This window comes from Ostrea edulis, chromosome 5 (genome assembly GCF_947568905.1).
Source record: "Ostrea edulis chromosome 5, xbOstEdul1.1, whole genome shotgun sequence".
Taxonomy (NCBI): domain Eukaryota; kingdom Metazoa; phylum Mollusca; class Bivalvia; order Ostreida; family Ostreidae; genus Ostrea; species Ostrea edulis.
The window spans coordinates 84,615,076-84,641,520 of record NC_079168.1 but is presented as its reverse complement, the minus strand read 5'-3'; the positions used below and the strand labels follow the sequence as shown (position 1 = coordinate 84,641,520).

General features: G+C 35.0%; 1 protein-coding gene across 23 annotated transcripts in view; it reads left to right on the top strand.

The window, feature by feature from the left end:
* The window catches only part of LOC125651604 (semaphorin-2A-like), an 86,691-nt gene that overhangs the window by 37,343 nt on the left and 22,903 nt on the right, over positions 1-26,445 (top strand). For 16 of the 23 annotated variants that reach the window (XM_056166558.1, XM_056166555.1, XM_056166559.1 and 13 more), the window contains 10 exons: positions 4,521-4,689; positions 14,615-14,708; positions 15,726-15,777; positions 16,146-16,211; positions 16,387-16,488; positions 17,591-17,681; positions 18,630-18,767; positions 25,653-25,774; positions 25,876-25,984; positions 26,242-26,293. In XM_056166558.1, coding sequence (XP_056022533.1) covers positions 4,575-4,689; positions 14,615-14,708; positions 15,726-15,777; positions 16,146-16,211; positions 16,387-16,488; positions 17,591-17,681; positions 18,630-18,767; positions 25,653-25,774; positions 25,876-25,984; positions 26,242-26,293 — 941 coding nt within the window. In that variant the 5' untranslated portion in view covers positions 4,521-4,574. Of the gene's footprint in view, positions 1-1,759; positions 2,043-3,467; positions 3,617-3,984; positions 4,168-4,329; positions 4,429-4,520; positions 4,690-14,614; positions 14,709-15,725; positions 15,778-16,145; positions 16,212-16,386; positions 16,489-17,590; positions 17,682-18,629; positions 18,768-25,652; positions 25,775-25,875; positions 25,985-26,241; positions 26,294-26,445 lie in introns of those variants that run through there. The other 7 variants (XM_056166562.1, XM_048880282.2, XM_048880281.2 and 4 more) reach the window with 6 other exon arrangements.

The window sequence follows — 26,445 nt, the reverse complement described above, 5'->3', positions numbered from 1 at the left end:
TTACATGTATCATATGAAATGTCCATTGGCAGTTTGACATTACTAAATAAAGAAATATATTAAGTCCAAAGGAAATTTATTTAAGGCCAAAATAAAAAAGTGTGTGTTTACGGTCACCTGACTGACCCTGTATTTTCGTCCTGACTATAATGTTTTATCGGAAAATTTTTGCCTCTTTCCGGATCTGACCCACTATTACTCCACTTCTGTTCTGAAAAAATGGTGACTTTTCCCAATGTGGGTTTATTGAAAATGGTGAGTGTTCTATCTATGACCTTCAAAGAACAAGCCCACCTGAAAGAGTTGAGAAGTGTTATTGCACCATTCCATAATTCCACGATGTTTATATAGATATTTTTAACCAATATCTACACTAAATAGCAAAAATAAAAATCCGGCCTTCCAACCCTATTAGTATTTTTTCCCCAGCAGCTAGATTACAGTAAACACACACATATTTTTTTATAGCCTAAGTTCCATATTTTCATTATGTCGAGTATACTCAATCGGTTTGTATTATTCTCCTTAAGCCGTTGATGAAATTATTAGATATTCAAGGATATGAAAAGCCAATGTATCTTAAGTTTTGTTTCAAGATTGAAGGGGGTTAGGGTACAATTTAGGCAATCAAAAAGGGGGGATGGGGTCTAACATAGAACTCTATGGGGGAGAATTAATTCCAAAATTCAACAGATATAACTTGACAAAAATGATAGAGTCCTGGGATCTTCTGAAATGAAGAGAAATGAGAGGGCCTACAAACTAGTATCAAGATCAAGGGACTCCAGTGACCTTGACCTCTGACCATGAAGTGGGACTAATAGCAACATGGGGTCATCAGATATGATAAGAGGATTAGAGGACCTACAATGTAGTATCAAGGTGAAGTGATTCCAATGACCTTGACCTCTGATCTTGGAACATAAAAACTGGTATTACTTCAGAACCATGTCTGATAGAGAGAAATTTGGATCTTCAAAAAATGTTGAAAGGATGATGGGATCTACAAATTTAGTATCAAGGTCAAGTGACTTCAGTGATCTTGACCTCTGAACATGTAATCTGGTTACTTTAGAATAAAAATTGATAGAGGCATGGAATATATTCAGAAATGATAAGAAGATTCAAACTAGTATCAACTTTGAAGGTTAAATGACTCCTTGACCTTTGATCTTGATCATAAAGACTCGTTACTCTAGAACTGAGACCAATAGAGACATGAAAGAACAAGGTACGATTGTATACATAAAAAGGCCCAAAAATTTTCTCTCTATAAAATGTGTCTGGAATTAACCTTCATCAGCGTTTTAAGAAGTAAAGCATTATGACATCATGAATAAGACATTTCCCACCTTTTTCTCAAAATAAGCCCGAAAACTGTCAAATGTCATACAGATTACATACTGCTGAAGAAAAGATGTGTGCATTTGTGGAGCAAAATGAAAATGATATATAATGTGTGTTATTTTAAGATGAAAAACATGCTTGAATATGAATTTGCTCAGCACATGCGCTGTATAATGTTTTCTGAAAGGAAAACCTCCTGAATATGTGGATATTTTCATTAAAAATGGCATTTTTGCAATTTTATGCCAACTTCAAGTTCTCGTCATATGACACAAATCATTTTTCTGATCAAACTGAGTGAATTTTGGGTTTGCTAATCTATTCCTTATTTGAATGCCAGGGTTTGAGCTCCAAGTGAAATAATCGATATTTTGGGCCAGATTACTTTAGAAACTGTACCTACTTCTTTCAGAAATTATAAAAGGATTGTGATCTACTTAGTATTAAGGTCAAGTGACTTCAGTGACCTCGACCTCTTACCTTGAACATAAAACCTGATGTAGCTTCACCACCAGGTATGATAGGGACCTAGGATCTTCAGAAATGATGAGAGGATGTTGGGATCTACAAGCTAGTATCAAGGTCATGTGACTCCCATGACCTTGACCTTGCATAACTTTAGAACCAGGACTGAAAGAGACATGGGATCTTCAGAAATGATGAGAGGATGTTGGGATTTACAAACTAGGATCAAGGTCTTGGTGACACCAGTTTTACTAAAGGAAACAAAGGGATTTTTTGAAAAATTTTCAAAATCAAGGTCTTTGTGATCTGGATTTTTAAAATTAAAATTGACAGGGATTTTGTGCAAGGGAGTTGATTAACTTCATTTGGGAGACTTTATAATCGGCAGATCATAATCATATCTTGAGTTGTCACGTGTGATAAATTCATATGTATCTCATTTTTGTGTATAAATATCAAGATAATTTCATATTTCTAAGATTGCACATATATCAGATAATCCCAGATCATCAATCTACAAGGAAATATTCTAGTCTTTGTTTAGTTTGCAAGAAGTACTCTTATTAAGTATCTACTTTGAATTAATGCTAGAAACAGCTGAATATTAACAAGGTCATTTTATGCATAAAGTGAATGAGTTCTTTGCAGATAATGACTATGATACTTGATTTGGTGGAGGAAGCTGTCCGCCCAAATTGCAGACATCACAATGGCCATTGTGTGCTACTCAGCTCAGATGACAATAGAATTAGATAAAAACCCAAGGGTTATAACCTTAGAAATGCAGCAAAATGGTGGTTTCATTGGCCCATATGAAATTATTACAGTAGCATGAGAGAGTATAGAAAAATTAGGCCAAGGGATAATGCACTATAGCTGTAAAATCCTGACTCAAGAATTTCTTTGAAATTCATGATCTTAGATAATTTGAAACAAACTGTTTGATTGCTTTGAAACATTGAGTCCAAAGTAACATAAAACACCCTGGATATTTAATATAATGATATGAAATAGGATTATTTTGTTTCATGATTACAGCAGAGTGGTAAGAAATGCTTATTGTCAGATCTAGATTTATGAATTGCATTTCTATCACTCGATGTCTGCATTTTGTGAAAATTATACTCAGAATGAGATAAAAATGATATGGGATGCATTTTCGAAAAGCTTTTGCCAATAAGTAAAAAGTGTTTGAAATTTGATGCATTGAAAATAAATGGATGTGCATATAGTGACACATGAAAATGGATCCATTTCACGAAGTTGACAGTGGCACTGTTTCTGTCTGTTTTAATACATTTCAGTGTTTCTTGCAGAAGTTATAATTAAGTTTCGTAACTCATTTCGAGGTTGTCATTCTTCAGTAAGGTGTTAAAAATATTATTTTAAAAAAAAAAGACTAAAGAAGTCCTAGCTGTAAGAGTTTAATAATTAGGATGAGAAGCAGTTGATATCAGTTGGGAGATTTTGACAGGATCACCGAGTAAATGACAATACCCAATGTATGCAGCAACACAAGTATTTTCAAAAATAATAAGTGTTACTTAACTTTCTTCCCGTTTTGCTCTTGAAATTGATTTTAAAGGTAATCGAAATAAATATACATGTCGTTCTTCCTTTTTCCTGAACAGCAGAATTAACCAGGAAGTTTGCAGAGATGAGTGTATATTGTAGGATTGTTTTAAATGCTATTCAAGAATCCTTCACTCAGTAAAAATGTCACCAGCTTTAATACTAAGGTGTACTGCATATAGTTATCTTCATGGTTGACATATGTCTAAGTGAGGATACTGAAATTTACACAGTGAGTTGGGTATTTTAAATCTTTTTAAGTTTTGTAAATTATCGAATAATTGTAAAGAGTTTTTAGGAAGTTATAGTCTTTTCCTTGGATAATAATGTCTGTTCGTGCAAGCCAGAACCATGAGAAAAACCCGAGTTCGCTAAATGGTGGATTGAGATGGTGATGTTTTAAATGCTGAACTTTACAATGTATATTTCAGCACTATCTCGATAAACTACCCAATTATCAGAAAATAGAAATAGTTTGATGCATGGCAGGTATAGAAATTCTATACATTGTGTAAAAAGGTTTTTTTTTCTAGAATTGCTAAGTTATAAAGTAAAATGTTATGCAGATTAGAGAAGGTTTTTTGTGGAAGGAAGCGTAGAACGTATTACTGTGAGTTTTCTAGTTATGCTGTTATATGGTGCACTGTTACAAACGATGATGTCTCGGAAGGAAATGTGAAATATTTCAAGCCTTGCGTACTAATTTTGTACTTTTGTTTTTAGCACTTCCTCTTGTGGAATTATATTTGGATGAATTGTAGAAATGTCACATTTTATAGAAATGTAAATTTCATACTTATATTATAGATAATCATGATGCTGAAATATTAAGAGAAATGGGAGGAAAGCTTAATTATGTATATGAACTAATGAATAATGAATAGCTGTTTTGTGTACATACATGTACTTTCAGTAGTGTATGTAGTCGGATCTAATTAGTATAATGATGCATGTGTATATGGATAGAACTGGACTGTTTTCATTGTAAATTGTACAATGGATTCATTGAGTTTGTGTGGGGAAAAAATAACCCCATAAAAAACTGTAAATATAAATGCATTTTGACCACCAAAAAAAAGTTTATTGATTGAGATATGTGTATAAGTAGATAATACATAATGCATCTCTTTATACAGATGGTGAGGAGTCCCATTCCTGGATGAGCATTTATATATTCCATCGATAAAAATATGGCAGTCCCTTTATCCGTGAAAGGAGGAATGGATTTTATGTTAAAAATTTCGTCACTTTTCTTCTTCATGGTCTATGGACAAGCCCAATATTCCAATCGATTTCTAGAAAAAGGTAAGAATTTTTCACTTACGAGCTGCACTCTGACTAAGAAGCTAAAACTTGTATATAGTCATTAAAATGTCAACATGTAGATTTAATCTACAGGCAATGTACAATTTGGGTGTATTAGATGTGACATGTGTTGTATATTTTGAATAATGTAAATACGTTGGATTTCCCATTGTCTTCAGATTGGTGGAGTGCATGTTACTCTCAGCGCCCGACAAACTAAAGCTAAAGGATATAGCTTTACCATCTCTTTAAGAGGGATTTAGTTTGAATTGGTATTAATGGTATTGAAAGGAGCACTTTTCTTAGAATTACAGTACCTAAAATGTTCTGTATGTAGCTATTAATGATAATTGTCAGAATTTCTGAAGCGTTGGTAATGTTGTGTGTTGTTTTTGATGAAGTAAAACGGCCCCATTGTCTCAGTGGTAGGTCCCTGTGAAGGAGTACCCTGTAAACTCTGTACTGCAACAAGCGAATTCCTCTAAAGTTCCAACTCCCTGGGAAAACGCAGAAAGAAATGTCCTCGTGCATGTATATCAATCCATGTGTATTGCTTTCTACTTAGATCAAGGAGAGACATATTGCTTCGATGTGACTGATTATTAATGATCATGAGTGTTTGCGTGTACATTTCGTGAGTGGGTGTGTAATTATGTGTTTTCTCGTGGATGGTTTTTAGAAAAGGAATTCTTCCCTTACTCATACACCACTAGTTCTTGTCAGTATTAAATTGTCGCTTGCCTTCAATACCGATGTTCTTACATTAGATTAGTTTAATAGAAATTCATTAATTTAATTAGTCAGACAGGATGCTAATGATTTAACAAGGATATGAGTGCAGGCTGTTGTGATATCTTCATGTAATAGGTTTTTTGTCTATATATTTACAATGGGAGTGGTTATATGGAGAGGTTCCTTTGAGGAATAGAATAAAGAAAAAAATTACAAACATTTAACATATTGATTTGTTTTTTCAAACTGCTAAGATGTTTCCTCTGCAGAGGAGTTCAAATGTCTCTTTTTACAATGTTATATTTAACCTTTATGAACCTTGTATTGAAGGATCATTCATTAGAGAATTTTTGAACTGGGGACCAACTATTTGTTGTTCATTCAAACTTCTACCATTGAACCCTGTCAAAATACAAGTATAAGGAAATGTGGGTGTGGTCAACATTTCCAGACTGAAATCCTGGGTCTTTGTGAATGTAGTAGACAATTATGATTTATATGAGAACTTTGTGTATTTTATACAGAGAATCTCACGATTCCTCTGATTGCTTAGTGCTTTGTCATGTTTAGTTGGAGGTATCAGTAACTGAAATCTCATGAGAACTTTGTTGGGGTTTTTAGGTTAGTCTGTTCTCCTTTTGTGAGATTGTCAACACAGATAGAGGTCACTACAAAACTGTGCAGCAGGTCTAGATCACAGATTACAAAGGGATAAATATGACTGATGTTATATACATATTTCAAAAATGCTATAGATGCACTCATTTGATTCACACCCCTCCTCTTCTGAATGAAATACTTTGTTTATCTGTTGTCAAATCTGCTTGCATCTCCTGTACAATTTCTGAAAAAAGCAGATGTTAGCATGCATAGAAGCAGATTTTACTGACTACAGAAATGATCAGTGTTGAAAGAAACGAAAGGGGGGAGTGTGGTAAAAGAAGAATGGTGATTGAGTGCTTTGCCAATTATTCTCTATACCTACTTATCTTGATAAATTTCATCGGGTATCAGTATCCCCTTGCAATATTCATTTCAAGAGGGGATATAGTAATGGGCCCAGCTTGTAGACACTTCACAGGTCACAGTTTTACCCCCACCCCGAAAAAGAGAGTGGTCGTGTTGGTTGTTGTGTAGACCAAGTCTTGTCCGGTCAGTATCTTAAGAACCCTTTGCTAGTGACAGACAACAAACTTGTACATTGGTACATCATAAGGAGTAGATGAACTCTATTGATTTTGAGATCAGGGGTCAATACATTCAGGACATGTCACATAGGAAGATATTGTTTGCTCAATATCTTAAATTGTTTTGGCACTACTATCAATTAAATGATACAGTCATGTGTATAAACCTTTTCAATTTAACACTATGGGGGCTATACATGTTTCTGAAACATTTCTTGTTTGCTCCATTATACTTGATGTACATGTAATTTGCTTTGTTATCCAGAGAGGAAGAACCCTATTGATCTTGGGATCAAAAGGTCAAAGATCAAGGTCACTACAGGACTTCACAGTAAAAGCTTGCACATACTCTACAAGTCGCATTGTTTTTCGATTGATTTGATACTTGACATGTAGCTTTAATTGTTATCAAAAGAGGAAGAACCCATCCAAAGGTCAAGGTCACTATTGTATTTCATAGAAAAAGCTTGTAGACACTCATTGATAGGGGATATGACTCACCTTGTGGAGCTCTTGTTCAAATTGAAATCTTAATGAGAATTAGATAAAGAAATCTAGTGTTAGGCACGGCCAGCATGGCTTTGAAGTTTGTGGGAACTTTGCACAAGATTTATTTTCTGTACACAAAATGGTTATTGTCAAGATACTATGTTACTATAATATACTATACTATAATACAGGATACTATAATATGAGCCTGGTTAGCTCAATCAGGTTAAATCACCTGACTAGTAATGCAATGGTCCAGGTTTTTTTTATCTCTAATTGATCTCCTTCTTTGCTACAATAACTTAGTAATGTCCATATACAATCTGTTGTAATAGATAAGAGTTGAGTTTACAGTTTTGCTTGCCACAACTATGAATTAAAAATATGTTGACTCTAATATACCCCCAAGTATTTTTTTTTCTTGTAGAACAAGGTAGGATGTAAACCTGAAATGTCATGAAAATTAGAAATGTTGTGTATGACCTTAAAGCATGTTGCACTTGATCGCTATATAAGAACTATTTTTCCCTATGGGTACATGGTATAGTTGATGACACTGAGTGATCAGAACCAGTCACGGTCGATTTGAAATCGATTCACAGAGGGCAGTGCTAGTGCAGTTAATGAAATAAGATCTCTGATAAATGAAAAATAATTGTCCCATTACTTGGACGGATTACTAGATGAGTTTCATGACTAATTAGCTAATTTATTCTGCCACTGCATGGTCAGAATGATGTATGCCAGTATAGTTTAATCAATTTGAGTTGCTTGTAAGGTGTGGTCTAGTTCCCAGTGTAAAAGGTCGTGTGGGGTGCTGGTTTATTGTTTTGACAGAGTATGATTTATTTCTATCTGTAAACAGATTGACAATTTATTTTTACCACAGAGGTGAATGTGAGTACTATTATGAAGTGGGTTGAACTCAGTTTAGGAATGATAACCTTGCACGGTTGACAATAAAAAATTCCCAAGATTTCAGCGTTTGCTGGTGACGAGTTTCTTTATTGTGGTGCATTCGTGAATGATGATACAAGAAAACCAGCTACACATAGTACAAGAATGCCTCTTTGTACAGACATTCTCAGGCCATAATTCATATCACATAGACTCTCTCTATGTTAATAGCCCCTGTTAATGTTTCATCTTGACAGCTAGTTTTGTACAAAACTGGTATGCCAACATTCCATATAGGTCTTAATGTTTTGAAAGAAAATGAATCAGCAAGCAGAATTGTAGCCTTAAAAAAAATGGCAATGGCAATGAACATAACATGTATCTGCAATTCCGACAAGAGCTGCTGTTTTATCTGTTAATTAATGCTGCCGATCTTCTTAGTTGGTAAAACATGCTTTTATTCTTGTGAATTGACTTGATCATGCTCTCCCGGCCTGCATCAGCTTGGAGACTGTTGAGATTTATGTGTATTGAATGTCTTTGAAGTTCTTAATTTGTTGCTGCTTTTAATCAGAGACTTCTTTTTTTTTTCAATTTTTTTTTTGGAATGGTAGATATTGTAGGAGATGCCTAGTATTTTACAGCACACTACTTCTAACCATTATTGTAGAGGCTTTGGAGTTTTTTGGGTTTTTTTTTTGCATTTTGCTGTGTATTTTTCTTTTGTAATACTGGTAGAAATCACACTGCTGAGGTAGGTCTAGACTGGCAATGCCCAGCCAGTCAGTGTTGCATTTTGTCGTGAACACATGTTGGTGATAGGTGCTCTGTTATCTGAAGTTTATTTGCAAATCAATTACCTATATCTGAAATTGCATTATGTTTAAGGGAAGTTTTTATCTGGCGTAACAGTTACATGGTCAGAACATTGCACAGCAATCTGAGCAAGGGAGGCAAATGTCGGCCTGAATTCAGGATGACTGGGATTAAATGCAGCGTGACAATTGAATTACACACAGACTAATAGCCGGTAGTTTAGCTGTTCTGTTAATGATATGTGCAAGTTTCCCAGACAAACGTGTACTTCAGATGTGTCCTACAATATTCTCACAGAAATTTGTAGATCTAGAGTATCCGAATCTACATGGATGCCATTATTCTCGTTAGAGAAGTGGACAGGCATAGCCTACATTCACATACCTATCAACTTCTCTAAAGAGAATAAGATGCCATGGGAGAATTGGGGAATGAATTATCTTGTTGAGAAAAAGAGAACAATGAACCATAAGATGCCCCTATCTACCACCCAAAAAGTCAAGAGAATTTTCTGTAAAGTAGTACATATGTACTCAACATGATTGAATTATTTTTAATATTGTTGAGTATTCTATATAGCTATGATTTTTTTTGTCTTATTCGCTTTGTTTCAATGTCACAATTATACTGATTCAGAAATGATTCGGGGCATCATTGTTCTACTTATCAGATGCAGTTTGACACAAATTGATTCAAATTAAAATTCCATGAATTATTATACTGAGTCAGAAATGATTTCAGAATGCTTTAATATGTACAACTTATTAGATGCTGGGTTTTTTTTGACAAAATTCATCTAAATGAAAATTTTTACAGGGATCGAGACAAATTGGTCTCTGTTTCTACGGATGCCGGAATGCAATGGTGGCAATGGTGTTTAATGATTATGATAATAAATGCAGCAATTTATGCCTTATGAAATCCATGCATACATGTAGACTGCATATTTTGGTATGTGAGGTACAGTACCAAGTTTTTATTTGATCTGATGATGACCGCCCCAAGGTCAAAACTGGTCAACCAGATAAAATTGACACTACATTCTTATGATGTGTTGGTGATCTGTTTTATTTCTTCAAGTTTAATTGGATACAGACCCTATTAAATACTGCATGATATCCACTCTGAGAATCTTCTGTAATTTAAACCTCAAGGTGTTGGTCTCCAGTTTTTATGCCCCTGAGATCGAAGAACTTTTACGTTGGCTATTTCTTTTGAGCCAAAGTGGTTAGGGATTTTCATGTGGTGCCAATACTTCTTTACTTAATGACCATGAACTTTGACCTACTTTTCAAAATTTTTAAATCTTGTCTACATGTTTTGAACTATAGAGAAATGAGACTAGTGAGGATATAGTGTTTGATATTTCACATTTACACTGTATATGCTTCATGAAGAAACCTCTTAACCTTTGACTTGCCTATTATTCACTTAACCCCATGGGCTCTATCTTTTGAACCAAGGGGGATGGGACTTTGAAGAATATTTCACATATAGATGCCTGATGACCAGGCCTTTCATTTGGTACCAAGGCTTTTAACTTCTTGATCTCTACGTTGAATTTTTATGTATTTTTCAAAAACTTTATGTACATTACTACATGTACATGTAGCTATGTCTTTTCATCCATTAGGCAGTAAGATTTCATTTATTCAACAATAATTATGAAGCATTATCAACACAAAATTCTGAGTTAGTACTTAGAAACTTGTCAGAATTAATTGCCTGGAATTGTATTGTCATTTGACAGTGTTTCACCGTTTATCACCATGCAGGATGATTTTATTAATCAATGTTTGGTAGAGATATGCCTCCTGGTGAGCTATGTTGTCTTCTGACCACCAGTTGTAGATTATTCTGATTCATTACCTTAGGTTATGGGATTTTAGTCAAATCTGGCACACTGGTATTAAAACATGTCAACATTGCAGACACAAGTATAAAACATGTCAACATTGCAGACACAAGTATAAAACATGTCAACATTGCAGACACAAGTATAAAACATGTCAACATTGCAGACACAAGTATAAAACATGTCAACATTGCAGACACAAGTATAAAACATGTCATCATTGCAGACACAAGTATAAAACATGTCATCATTGCAGACACAAGTATAAAACATGTCATCATTGCAGACACAAGTATAAAACATGTCATCATTGCAGACACAAGTATAAAACATGTCATCATTGCAGACACAAGTATAAAACATGTCATCATTGCAGACACAAGTATAAAACATGTCATCATTGCAGACACAAGTATAAAACATGTCAACATTGCAGACACAAGTATAAAACATGTCATCATTGCAGACACAAGTATAAAACATGTCATCATTGCAGACACAAGTATAAAACATGTCATCATTGCAGACACAAGTATAAAACATGTCATCATTGCAGAAATCGCAACTACCGTGGGTGGGATTTTTAAGTGGCAGTTTAGAAGGTATTATTTTCCTGTAAAAGGTCATTTAAAATATTAGTTAATAAGGCTTATAAAAGGCTGCTACTTATCCTGTGAGTGTATGAGGAATCCCACCCTGTGAGTGTATGAGGAATCCCACCCTGTGATTGTATGAGGAATCCCACCCTGCGAGTGTATAAGGAATCCCACCCTGTGAGTGTATGAGGAATCCCACCCTGTGAGTGTATGAGGAATCCCACCCTGCGAGTGTATGATGAATCCCACCCTGCGAGTGTATGAGGAATCCCACCCTGTGATTGTATGAGGAATCCCACCCTGCGAGTGTATGAGGAATCCCACCCTGCGAGTGTATGAGGAATCCCACCCTGTGAGTGTATGAGGAATCCCACCCTGTTATTGTATGAGGAATCCCACCCTATGAGTGTATGAGGAATCCCACCCTGTGATTGTATGAGGAATCCCACCCTTGAGTGTATGAGGAATCCCACCCTGTGAGTGTATGAGGAATCCCATGTGACCCTGTGAGTGTATGAGGAATTGATACAAACTGATTAATGAATAGTCAAAAGTCAAAGACTTCGTAACATTGGAATAAAAAAAAAATTATCACCAGTGTGAGATATTATCTTGACATGGAGTCAGCTTGGTGAGATGTTTTTGATTGATAATTGCTCTTAGCATCCCCCAATTCAAGTTCACAGGTGAAGGTCACTGAAAGATGAAAGTAAAGTGTACTTGAAGAACATACTTTGATTGACTTCCTCCAAACAGTAGATACCATTGGTTCATGTCAGTTTTAAAGGTGGAGGCCAAAGTCACTAAATTTTTAAAATTAGTTTCGAAAAGTCACTTTTGCTTGGTTAGCTGCTAGCTGCAATGATGTAGCCCTATTCGATTTTTATTATTCTGATGTTTTCGAGATAAAAAGAAATTGGAGACGGCTACATTTTTGCAGCTAGGTTAGTGCTACGCAGCCTTTTCTCTGTGGGTGTTTGTTTGTCCTCAACTCTTGCCTTGGTCGTAACTTTTTAAACAGGAGACTTCATACATGGTAAATTGGAAGGTCCACATTGTTAGGTAACTGCTGAAGGTGAAGGTCATTCATGAAGGGCGAAGTCAAATATTGCCATGACTGAATGATTCACAAACACATCTCGTAAATGAGATATGGATTAATGTAATTTGTTACTAATTTTAAAAATTTGCTAATGATAAAGGGAGATCATGCTCCACAGCAATCTCATGTACCCTATAGCTTGCTGCAGCTAACTTTGTACAGGTTTCCTGATCCATGTTATAAAATATTGAAAAATAGCATTGTACTTCCTGAGTAACTGAGTACTAGCCATCAAAATGCTTGTGGGAGACCGTACACATCATGCTGTGTTGAAAGCTCAAACTAGAAGATATTGGACCAGCTGTTGTATTTGCTAATTACTTCAACAGATGTTCGAATTTCAATCAAAATAAACTGGTTATAAACTTTAATAAACCATCACATATTCCATGCGAATGATCTTGATAAGTACTTTAATGCTCACATATTGCATAGTGCATTCCCAGAACTTGGATTTAGATTTGAAATACTAGTACATGTTTTAGATTAGGTAACATTGATCATGAAATCAGACTGCTGTTTTAGAGCTTTGAAGATTAATCTTTCAGTTGTAATCAGGTACATGTCTTATGAAACATATCTGGTCCTTGACCAAGTATGGCCCAGACTGAGCCAAAGACTCAAGTGTGCTTTTGTCTGTCTGGCATAAAATTTTCACATCAACCTATAGGCCAATTTCCACCAAACCACTGAAGGGGGTTGAAGCATTTTGTACTGAAGATGAACCTCAGGAAAAGAGTAAACCCACAGTTCTAGGAATATATGCATGGGGAAAAAATTCTTTTGATATTTGTCTTGTAACCAAAACTTGTATCGAATCAACCTTACTGACTGAAGACGCAATAAGCTACTGTACATAAGGAAATATTCAACCATGTTTTATTTTCGCCCTTGTCAGTGGGTGAATTTAATCCAGACTGGGCAAAACCGTTTTCTCTCTTATCTCTCTTTTAATACAACTGTGTATGCATGGGCAAATTTAAAACAGAGCAGACTGCATGTGCAAATGTAAAAAGATGAAAATAACGTGAGGCGAAAATAACACAAGGTGAACTAACTCTATACACATGTGCAACAGTAATTCAAACCAGCACTGGTTCAAAGTTTTTATGTAAAGATGTAAGCAAAAATATCTTTGAAAATCTTCTAAAAAACCATGAGGGTACAATACAATTACAGTCTAGTAGATCGAGATGAGGATAATGAACCCTGGTTCATAAAGGCAGCAGAGACGCATAAAATCCAACCAATAAACGGTGATAATTGACATAATTCTTTTTACCAGTGAAATTAAGATGATTTTTGAAAAGCAATTAAAGAATATTAAAAGCCATGGGTGTGATCCAGTAAGTCCTTTGCCTTTGGTTAGAAATATTACTGCACATTTGATTTGTGGAAAATGCCTTTATTTGTTTTTCTCACACATATTAGTGAACTTGACACTCATTCTGTAACGTAATATTTAAAGCACCGCTTTTATGTTTCTTTAATTTCAGTTATAATGATGAATAAGAAAGTTATTGTACAAAGCCCAGAAGTAATTTGGGTAGTGAAAATTTCAGCATCAGGTATCAACATGATCAAAGATGTTTCGGTTTCTACAAGAAGAGTGACTGTGCAGAGGTCCCCAAGGTCACAATAGACCCCATTAAGTACAAAATACACACATACCAAGTGTCCAGGAGCCAAATGCCAATTAGTTAGATCAATGTTCTCAGAGATAACATCAATTTAGTTGTGTTACTTGATGGTTGTGCCCCAGTTACTAGAGGGGGGATAATTTATTGTTTATAGATGCTGAGTTAGATTTCTTGTGGGTGGTCATTGCATTGCTTGTCTGGGTGGCTAAAGGGGGTGATTTAAGTAAACATGATAAGACTGTATGTTTGTCTTGTTGATGAGATCTTGCTTTTTAGTAGTTTTTCATCCTAATAAAAATTGACATGCTTTAGCATAGCTCTTAAAAAAAGTTTTTTTTTTTACCTGCATGCAAGATACAAGTGTTTTGCCATTGTGGCTTACAAAAGTTATTTGTTGTAAACAAATTGGTCCATGAATTATGAAGGCAGAATATGATGAAGAAAGCAGAACTCCATTCACTTTGTGACAGATAGATCCTGCAGCACTGACATAATAACTAAACACAGTGTGTGTTTATGTACATGGGGAAATTACTATCTGTAGTTAAGGCTTTTATTTGTTTCTTTCTTAGAATTTGTATTTTAAAAATAAGGGATGATTTCTTTTGCAGATTTAAATATTAACACATTCCAAAATGAGAGTACCAGAAACTACAGCTTCTTGTACATAGACAACTCAACAGGGACATTATTTGTGGGAGCTAGGTAAGGGAGATAATTCATAAACTATCCATTCATGACTTTATTTGTGGGTGCTAGGTAAGAAGAGAATTCACAAACTATCTGTTCATGACTTTATTTGTGGGTGCTAGGTAATTAAGGCACAAACTCTTCTATTCATGACTTTATTTGTGGGAGCTAGGTAAGGGAGATAATTCACAAACTCTTCTATTCATGACTTTATTTGTGGGAGCTAGGCAAGGGAGATAATTCACAAACTATCTGCCTGTTCACGACTTTAACCTTAGAAACAACTTTTTCACTGTACAAGATAAAAACATTGTATGAATTAAGTTCAAATGAAAGGTTGGTTATATGCCAGATGAAGGCCAGGGCTGTGTTCAAGATCATAGCAGGTAGTCTAGCTGCTAGGCTAGATATCTAGGTCTATTGAATGCACTGTATGACTAATATTTGCTATCATTATATAGGACTAGCTTAGATGCTTAAGTTTTTTTTAACATCTTAGCACTATCTAGCACCACGTAGCTGCTATGGTCTTGAATGCAGCCCAGTCCAAGGCCAAAAGTCAAATATACAGTAAAAGGATAGCTATATCATTTATGCGTCATAGATTGGAGGGAGAAGATGCCTTTTGATTTGTGGGTCAAAGGTCAAGGACATATTTATATGAAGTGTATGTTTTTGAATGGTACACAATGAATTATGCCACCTTGCAAGGGTGTTCCCCACTTGGCATACTTTGTATTATAAATGATTTAAACTGCATTTAATGCTGTAACCTTGCACAAAAAAGGCAGGCAGCATTGATATTGTTTTTCACTTTGAAATGCATGAGGTCAAGGTTACTGGAGAAAAAATATGAAAGACTGTTAATTTTCAATTCTAACCCTGAAGAAGGTTTTTGGGGACATGACCACCTTGCAAGAGGGGTTTCCATTTTGAGAAGGCCTTTTTTAAAAGTTTAAGAATAATATTTGTAAATTCCTCAGAGTGCAATCAACAATTAATTTGAAATCACCTTTCTTTGTTTCATTTCAGGAATCGTTTAATACAACTTAGTCTAGACAATATTAGTGATTCAAGTCAATTGGTGAGTATTTATTTACTAGATTACATTTATAGATCTAAGTATTTTGGATTTCGAGATGAATGTATATCGAGTCTACTGTTTTGTCAATGGTGTGAAGATAAGTCACAAACAGAAATATGAAGAAAAACTTGTATATAAGCCTATGCCACAAAGTATAATTCATTCCAGAAATTTAATTGTGAAGTTGTACAGTAGTGAGTATGGAACTTATCAATGGTGTTAAAATTCTGATAAAGACAGTAGAAGTTTTAAAACATGAGCTAGTTACAGCTGCAGTCTCAATCATGAGCTACTTCAGGTTTTTTTTAAAAATTGTTATTTTTTATTAATGTATATATGTACACTAATTTCTTTAATTTTTGTTTCAGAGATCCAAGTCAATAATGGCCTCTAAATCTAATCAAGTGCTATGTAAATTTAATGGGAAATCAGAGGTATGTATTATATATAAATCATACTTCTGATACATTTCCATGTATTACAGTGGAATACTTGAACGAAAGACAATTCTCAGTAGACTTTAGGCTTCACCTTCATTCAAGATTTTCTGACATTGGGTTGCTTCATGGATGCAATGATTGATCTTTTGTGTTTTATTTTTGTCTTTAGGAGTACTGTCAGAATTACATAAAGTACATAGTTCGTGTCGATAACTCCACACTGTATTTCTGTGGAACTGATGCCAACACACCTTCTGAGTATACAGCTACGGTGAGTAGAAAGACGACTCGGCAGCAATAGATGGTTTTCATATGGCGTATTTTGACCCCGAGTTATTCCCCTTGGCTGCCATCTTGTAGGTCAAACTGGTGGAATTTTCTCTTTGGGCAACCAATTTCAAACATTTAAGGCAGAAATATATGGGGGGGGGGGGGGGGGGGGGGGGATCTTTGCAATATATTGCAATTATGAAGTAAAAGATGCATTAACAAATGTATATTAATAAGAAAAACTGTTTATCTCCACCTCAGTGACCAGAATAACAAGGCTGATTTTGGTTGAATAATGAAGGAATCCGGGCATGTTAACCTACAATATGGCGGCCAATGGGAAATAACTCTTGCTTAATCGCTTCGATGGAAAACCATCTATTATTGAATTCTGTATCTGCAGATTGTACAAGAGAAATGTCAGACAGTCATGGAATGTCACTGTATAACTGTTTCTTCTGTTTGATGAGGGCAGTCAGACGTTTGACACTCCTAAATTCAATAATTTCATATGCAATGCAAATGACCATGACCGTGAAAATGTATAAAATCAGTCAAATTTTGGCTGTCAAATTTAGACCAACCCAACGGTGGTCATGAGTGTATTTTTTCAAAGTTAAGACTAAAGCATCATGTGTGGCTCTCTTGGCAGCACAAATTGTTTATCCCCTTTTTAGCCATTTCCATTTTCTGACAGTAAAGTAACCTGTGCAGATTTTTTTTTTTAGATTGATAACATACTTATGTGTTTTGAGCTTTTGATTTTATAACTCTAGCAGATACACAGTCTAGAATTCATTAATTGTATAATCCTAGCAGATACACAGTCTAGAATTCATTTGATTGCTTCTTTCTGCCAGTCTTTGGCTTTTGCTTTTTCTTTAGAATATTTTTGTCTTACTGATTAGAGTTCAGCACTAACTTTATATGAAAAATTGGTCCAACTCGTCACATTTGTTAAGCTTGCATATAGCTAACAGCCACATTATGGTTTATGATTTTATGTGTAGTCAAATCACATTTGCATTGATCAGAGATGAATTCAAATAATTCTCAAGTATTCTAAACATTCATAATATAGAATGTACACTTCAATATTTTAGGTAAATGGTAATGACTTGGTCATATCTTCACCTAAAAAAGCTACAGCGTGTCCGAGAGACCCGAAAGACAACACCACAGCTGTTTATGTCAGTAAGTATGGCCAGACTCTTCCCATTCATTACAGAAACTTCACTGCTAGTAGACATAAAACTTCAAATCTATTTATTCAACAAATTATCACAGTAAATTCTGTTACTTTGAAGTGCCATTCCCTCCAAAATAAAAGAACTGTACCAAATCTTTTAGAAGAAAGGGCAGACTGTGTAGTCCACAGGCCTCTAATAGTACACCATTTGTTCAAGATATTGTGCATGTACTCATTTTAGCTGGATTCAAATTTAGCGACTTGGGCAATGAAGGAAGAGCACTAATCATTAATTGAACTAAAATATGAAATTCACTATAATGTGTTTATCCTTTATCATGCATAGAAGAAGCATGATTATGCCAAATAGTGCATCATCCCTGACTGCCCAAGATCTTAGATACACCAAAATAAGTATATATACTGCTCATTTATTACAGTGCCATCTTAGATACACCAAAATATGTATATATACTGCTCATTTATTACAGTGCCATCTTAAGACAAACATATATGTAGATATTAAGCATTAGAATCGATTAGATATTCAGGCAAATCTGGTATCCATTTATTACATCACATTGGTGGTAAAAAAAAAACATGGTGGGAGAATGTGAGGCAGTGTTTATCTGATTTCTAATAATTACCAAATATTTGTTTAGGCAGTAGGTGACCCAGTTCTGAGAAAAGTAAACAACTTTCTGTAAATCAACCATCATCTCTTGTAATCAAACTCAAGAACAGTGACCTCAGGAATTGTAGCAAATCTGTGTTAGTGTAACTGAATGGGCATCGTTACGATCAAATAAAACATACACATGACTTGATTCCATGCATTCTTCAAATTTTTATAATATATTGATGTAGAATAGTAAGACATGCATGTGTAAATTACAGAGTGTGAATGAATGTGACTGTTATGTTCAGAGAATTCATTTGTGTTGTTTTTACAGCCAGTGGTAACCCAAATAATCACGCAGCTCTGTATTCAGCAACCATTCTTGATAACGGAAAGGCTACTATATCTAGACCGGCTCTTCCAGGGGGCATCGATAAACTGGAAAATGCTGACCCCATCCGCTGGCTGAATGGTAAATAGTGCACTAATTTCATCAAGTTTTTTGCTCAGCTCAAGTGAGCTTTTCTGATTGCCTGTTGTCTGTCGTCTGTCAAGTGAGCTTTTCAGATTGCCTGTTGTCCATAGTCTGTCTGTCCACCTGTCTGTAAACTTTTTGACATTTTTGACTTCTTCTCCAAAACCACAGGGCCAATTTCAATCAAACTTGGCCAAAAGCATCCTTGGGTGAAGGGCTTTCAAGTTTGTTCAAATGAAGGGCCATGTCCCTTTCAAAGGGGAGATAATCACAAAAATGCAAAAATAGGGTGGGGTCATTTAAAAATCTTCTAGGGAACCACTGGGCCAGAAAAACTGAAATTGACATGAAAGCTTTCTGACATAGGGCAAATTCAAGTTTGTTAAAATCATGGTCCCCGGGGTTGGATGGGGCCACAATAGGGGATCAAGTTTTACATACAAATATATAGGGAAAATATTTAAAAATCTTCTCAAGAACCACTGAGCCAGAAAAGCTGTGATTTACATGAAAGCTTCCTGACATAGTGCAGATTCAAGTTTGTTAAAATCATGGCCCCCGGGGGTATGTTGGGGCCACAATAGGGGATCAAAGTTTTACATAGAAATATATAGGAAAAATCTTTTAAGAATCTTCTTCTCAAGAACCACTGAGCCAGAAATGCGGAGATTTACATGAAAGCTTCCTGACATAGTGCAGATTCAAGTTTGTTAAAATCATGGCCCCCGGGGGTATGTTGGGGCCACAATAGGGGATCAAAGTTTTACATAGAAATATATAGGAAAAATCTTTTAAGAATCTTCTTCTCAAGAACCACTGAGCCAGAAATGCGGAGATTTACATGAAAGCTTCCTGACATAGTGCAGATTTAAGTTTGTTAAAATCATGGCCCCTGGGATAGGGTGGGGCCACAAGGAGGGATCAAAGTTTCGCATACAAACATATATGGAAAATCTTTAAAAATCTTGTTCTCAAAAACTACTGGGCCAGGAAAGTGGAAATTTATATGAAAGCTTCCTGACATAGTGCAGATTCAAGTTTGTAAAAATCATGGTTCCCCGGGGCAGGATGGGGCCACAAGAGGGATCAAAGTTTTACATAGAAATATACAGCTTACTCCGGATATATTGAAATTCAGGGGACCAATCTTTTTCTTTCAATATAACCGAAGTTCAAAATAAGCGAAATCGGAAATGTCGACCATATCGGAGGCTTCATTTGGCATCTCGATCCCGATTACGAAAGCAAAAATATGAATTTATTACATTACACAATTTACAACATTTAGATAATTGATTGAATTATACACTGAAGATTTTTATTTTTTAAAAAAATATGTGAGTTTAGTTAATTTTTGTTTCTTATTGAGCTGCACCAAGAATTAATATTTCAATTTCCGATGTCTACAAAAATTTCGTCGTCTACTTTAGGTAGCTTCTGTTCATAATCTTTTTTATTATTATTATTAAATTTACACATACAATTTCGAGGTTGATTGTACGTCACATTTTCATCTGGAATTTCATGTTTGCTCTCATCGCAGAGATTTCCCTTGCAGTATGTACATGTCTATAATATCGGAAGTAAGCTCTTCCCTGGAGACGATTGCCGTGAAAACATTTGACATACATGTACATGCATGTCTAACACCAGAATTTCAGAACCATTTTTAAAAAAATAAAATTCACTAACATAAGCAAGTGGCATCATGTTGTTTGTAAAGACATTGTCGTTGTCCGCGTCAGATGTTATAGACTTTACATATTTGGAGATTTTAATGTGTACCCAGTCTTGCAAAAACTTTTTAATGCACTTTGATAGCGGTAAGGTGTTTGAAATTACTGGGGTTGAGCAAAATTCTCATTTCAGATTTTGACTTCAAATTCTTATATTTATTGCAGTTATTAATTTGTATTTGGTGTCCAATGATAAAGTTTTCCTTTTTTGTGGGGAAGTCAAATTTTACAAAAGATCCTGTCATCAAGCTGTTAAAGAGTGATTATACCCCACTGTTATTTTATTCCTATAAAAACATGCAATGAAAAGTAATTCATGGGAACCCAATTAACTGACACCTACTTGTGTAATTATGAGGCCACCAACTTGGACAACTACCATCACAGGTGACTTCAATATAGCTGTTATAAAAACAATACATTATCTACTCAGGGGACCAATAATTGATTTCAAAATAAGTGATATTTCAATATAAGCGATTTCAATTTTAAAGCAAAGAACATAAGAGACTGAGACTGGGGATTTTGTTTTACTTCAAAATAAGCGATATTTCAAAATAAGCGACTTCAATATAAGTGGAGTAAGCTGTATAGGGAAAATTTCTTCGCCAAAACTACTGCAGTGATCGCGAAATGTTGAAATGTTTTACAGGACATTCGGTCTGGTAAACACAGGAACATTACCGGACCGAATCACATTTTACCAGACCGAAAAAAAGTAGTATTATTTTTATATTAAAACATGAAAGACTTTGAACCTCCTGGTCATTGGATTTTCGTTTTAAAGGTTTACCGTGGACTGCATTACTGTTCCATTTTAATTGGAACATGTTGCCGTTTTTGTATGCTTTTTTTTTATATAAATGGAACTGGAAGTCGAAACGTAGCAGCAATTTTTTTCTCTACCGACTGGTACTGGTACCCATTCAATTGGGAAAAATAGTGTCAAAATCGAACAAATTGAGAATTTTCTACCAATGTATAGGCAAATGATTTCAGCTAAAAGAAAAGAAAAAATACAACAAAACAGGAAGTATTCATCTCTTTACAAACTTTTTTACGGTAATATTTGTTGTTGTGAAACATAAGGAATCATCGTACAAAACTCACTGCCATGATCTGTACTTTCGATTTAATACCGGAAGGGAACATTTTATTTAACTCGTAAAACGTTTCAGACGAAGAAAATTACGATTTCAGCAGTCTATTTTTCGGCAAGTGAATTGGGAATTTTTAGTCTCAAAATTGGGAAAAATCAACAGCTTTTGGCATTGGAAATGGTACCGTTTATCGGTACCAGTTATATAAGGGGGGAAAATGCTGCGTAGTTTTCGAAACCGTTGCTGGAAAGTCACCGGACATTTGGACCGAAAATATAACGAAGTTTACCGGACCGAGAGTCAAATTACCGGACATGTCTGTCGGTCCGACGACATTTCGCTTTCACTGCTACTGGGCCAAGAAAGTGGAAATTTGCTTGAAAGCTTCCTAACATAGTGCAGATTGAAGTCTGTTAAAATCATGGCCCCTGAGGATAGGATGGGGCCACAATAGGGGATCAAAGTTTAACATAGAAATATATAGGAAAAATCTTTAAAAATCATCTCAAAAACTACTGGGCCAGGAAAGTTGGAATTGACATGAAAGCTTTCTGACATAGCGCAGATTCAAGTTTATTAAAATCATGGCCCCTGGGGATAAGATGAGGCGACAATAGGGGATCAAAGTTTTACATACAAATATATAGGGAAAATCTTTAAAAATCTTCTGAAAAATCACTGGGCCAGAAAAGTTTACATTCACATGAAAGCTTTGTGACATAGTCCAGATTCAATTTTGAAAAAAATCATGCCCCCCCCCCCCCCCCCCCCCCCCCCCCCGGAGTAGGTTTGGGCCACAATAGGGATCAAAGTTTTACGTGCGAATATAAAGGAAAAATCTTTAAATAAGAGCCAAGGTGACTCAGGTGAGTGATGTGGCCCATGGGCCTCTTGCTATTGAAGGTTCTTTATCCTTCAAGAGCTGGTCAACCTGTCCCATAAAAACTCACTTGTTTCAGCAAGAATTGGTCACAGTAAATGAAGTCACATTTACAGCCATGTGATTTTCATTCCCTATAGTTTTAATACATTCTATGAAGTCACACTTACAGCCATGTGATTTTCATTCCCTTTAGTTTTAATACATTCTATGAAGTCACACTTACAGCCATGTGATTTTCATTCCCTATAGTTTTAATACATTCTATGAAGTCACACTTACAGCCATGTGATTTTCATTCCCTATAGTTTTAATACATTCTATGAACTGATTTGTTATATCAAATTTAGCAGTTACTTCACATTTTATGTGCATGTAATAACACAATTGCATGCTTCAGTTATGCAGTAATTTGAAATTTTATAGCAGTGTCACACCCAGTGGGTATGCTATTGATTTTAAATATGATATTGATGATTGTTTTGAAAGTTGAGGATCATACTTGTTGATTGTGTATAATGTATCTTACCCAAGGTCATTTGCACAAGGTCAAAGTGATTGAAAGACCAAGTATAAGATAGTTAGATTATCAAGACGACCACTCATGAGTTGTATGATACTGGTATTCTTTAGTAGAAGCCAGGCCGACACTGGTCAGAGGGCAGTTTTCTAGATGCTGCAGGGGTCGAAATTAGCTTTTTCCACCACAGGCTAATTTTAGACTGTGGGTAAAAAATCCACAGGCTAAAATGAAAACCTACAAGCTAAAATGAAAATAATGAAACAGTGCTCTTTTTTTATGTTTTTTTTTTTTAATCAATGATTTTCCCCATCATTACTGAGCCTAGTGGGTCAACAGGCACCGTTTGAACAAGACACTAAGTTACGTAAGTCTTATGGTGCAATGTTTTGGTCTGTTGATTATCGCACCGCTAATCCACAACCTGATTTTTCAAAGAGAATCCCAGACTCATGGTTTTATAAGCAGCACGATCACGAGCCCCATGAACTTTTTTGAGAATCGTCTTCACGGTGAGCAATGCACTCGTGTCATCACTACAACCCGACCTCAATATGACAATAAATTAATTTAGATAGGACATTCTCATGATTCTGATAAAAATAACTACCGGAAGACTTGGTAAAACATACACTCTGATTTTTTTTAGATAAATGAATAACAAAAGTCTCATACTAGGAATTCAATTTAATCACCCATATTGATGAACAGGACTCGTGGCACATGTCTATATTTTTCATCATAATGCGATGTGCGATGTTTGACCTCTGAAGCATTTGTTTGACTCTGAATTTCTTAAAAAATTATAAAAGAAAAATCCGGATAGAAACGGTTGATGAATTCGGTCGTTCATGTAAGCGTTTTTATGATTCAGTGTGCAAGTTTAAGAAAAGCGAATAGCGCATCACCGTATAAAACGGATACAATACGATCATGGTTTGTAAATCACCACTCGCTAAGATTTTTGAGCGTCCACTATTGTTACTCGCTATTTCTCGTTAATTTCGAGCCCTGTGCTGTTGTGAAACCAACAGACATTTGCTCTTAATTCTCAAAAATTTTCTTTTCACAATATTAACATTTACCAATGTCTTGTCTGTGTATTATATTTCTCAATGAATGCATAGACCTTTCTACTTAACATACCGTATAGTGGGTTTATTCTGTGGGTTTAAAATTTGGGGATTTGCTGGCTTGAAGGTATGCTAATAATTTTAGCGGAATAAATTTTGGCGGACAGGGAAGAGTTGTCTCTCTTTCAAATACTGATGTCACAATTGGGTGCATATTTAGCGAGTGAAATTTTGGCAGAAAGATATCTAACCGCTGAAGTAAGCCAAAATTATAACCCTGCGGGAAAAACCTGCTATACAGTAAAAACCTGTAAAGATGTAGCAATTATAATCTGTATTACTGACACTTTATAATTTGTATTACTGACACTTTATAATCTGTGTTACTGACACTTTATAATCTGTAGTACTGACACTTTATAATCTGTGTTACTGACACTTTATAATCTGTGTTACTGACACTTAATAATCTGTGTTACTGACACTTTATAATCTGTAGTACTGACACTTTATAATCTGTAGTACTGACACTTTATAATCTGTGTTACTGACACTTTATAATCTATGTTACTGACACTTTATAATCTGTGTTACTGACACTTAATAATCTGTATTACTGACACTTTATAATCTCTATTACTGACTCTTTATAATCTGTGTTACTGACACTTTATAATCTGTGTTACTGACACTTTATAATCTGTGTTACTGACACTTTATAATCTATGTTACTGACACTTTATAATCTGTATTACTGACACTTTATAATCTGTGTTACTGACACTTTATAATCTGTATTACTGACACTTTATAATCTCTATTACTGACACTTATGTTACTGACACTTTATAATCTGTGTTACTGACACTTTATAATCTGTGTTACTGACACTTTATAATCTGTGTTACTGACACTTTATAATCTGTGTTACTGACACTTTATAATCTGTATCACTGACTATAATCTGTGTCACTGACACTTTATATCTGTATTACTGACACTTTATAATCTGTGTTACTGACACTTTATAATCTGTATTACTGACACTTTATAATCTGTATTACTGACACTTTATAATCTGTATCACTGACTATAATCTGTATTACTGACACTTTATAATCTGTGTTACTGACACTTTATAATATGTGTTACTGACACTTTATAATCTGTATTACTGACACTTTATAATCTGTATTACTGACACTTTGTAATCTGTATCATTGACTATAATCTGTGTTACTGACACTTTATAATCTGTGTTACTGACACTTTATAATCTGTATTACTGACACTTTATAATCTGTATTACTGACACTTTATAATCTGTGTTACTGACACTTTATAATCTGTGTTACTGACACTTTATAATCTGTGTTACTGACACTTTATAATCTGTATTACTGACACTTTATAATCTGTATTACTGACACTTTATAATCTGTGTTACTGACACTTTATAATCTGTAGTACTGACACTTTATAATCTCTATTACTGACACTTTATAATCTGTGTTACTGACACTTTATATCTATGTTACTGACACTTTATAATCTGTGTTACTGACACTTTCAGAGCCCCAGTTTGTTGCTTCGTTCGATGTTGATGAAGACGTTTACTTCTTCTTCCGAGAAATTGCTCTGGAGTACTCAGATTTTATGAAGAAGACGGTGTCCAGGGTAGCAAGAGTTTGCAAGGTACATGAAACATCTTTTGGTATATGTATCTGCAATGATTGTGGTGATGGGTGTAGAAATGACAGTTGTGTTGATTTTTGATGATGATATTTAAATTGTAGAAAGACCTTGGTGGTAGCAGTTTGCTGGTCAACAAATGGACGACCTATCAGAAAGCCAGGCTGAACTGCTCTCTTCCAGGCTCATTCCCATTTTACTTTGATGAAATTCGTAAGTCTTGCGCATGTTGTGATGTTATGGTACACAAAGTTTTTTTATTGAAATTTTTTATTTTGTTTCATGTTTAAAATTATATTACGTATTTGTAAATATTCAAGTTGTTTATTATAACTACATGCATCATAATGAAATTGGAAGATCACTGAAGTTTATGTTATGTTTGAATTAAATCACCAAGAAAGAAAATTACTCAAAATTGTTCAATTCTAGTATACGTAAATTGAGAAGTATTGAAATTGATTTTCCAGAGGATGTGCAACTTGTAAACAACACTTTCTATGGATTATTCATCTCCTCCGTGTAAGTAGCCAAGTAAACTGTAGATATACATCTAGCAATGTCGTATCAACTTCTGATGTATGAACAAGGGGTTCATTACACTGGAAATACTGCCTAGTTATTAAGGCTAGGCAGGACAGTCAGTGGCATGAAAAAAATTATTTGTCTACAAT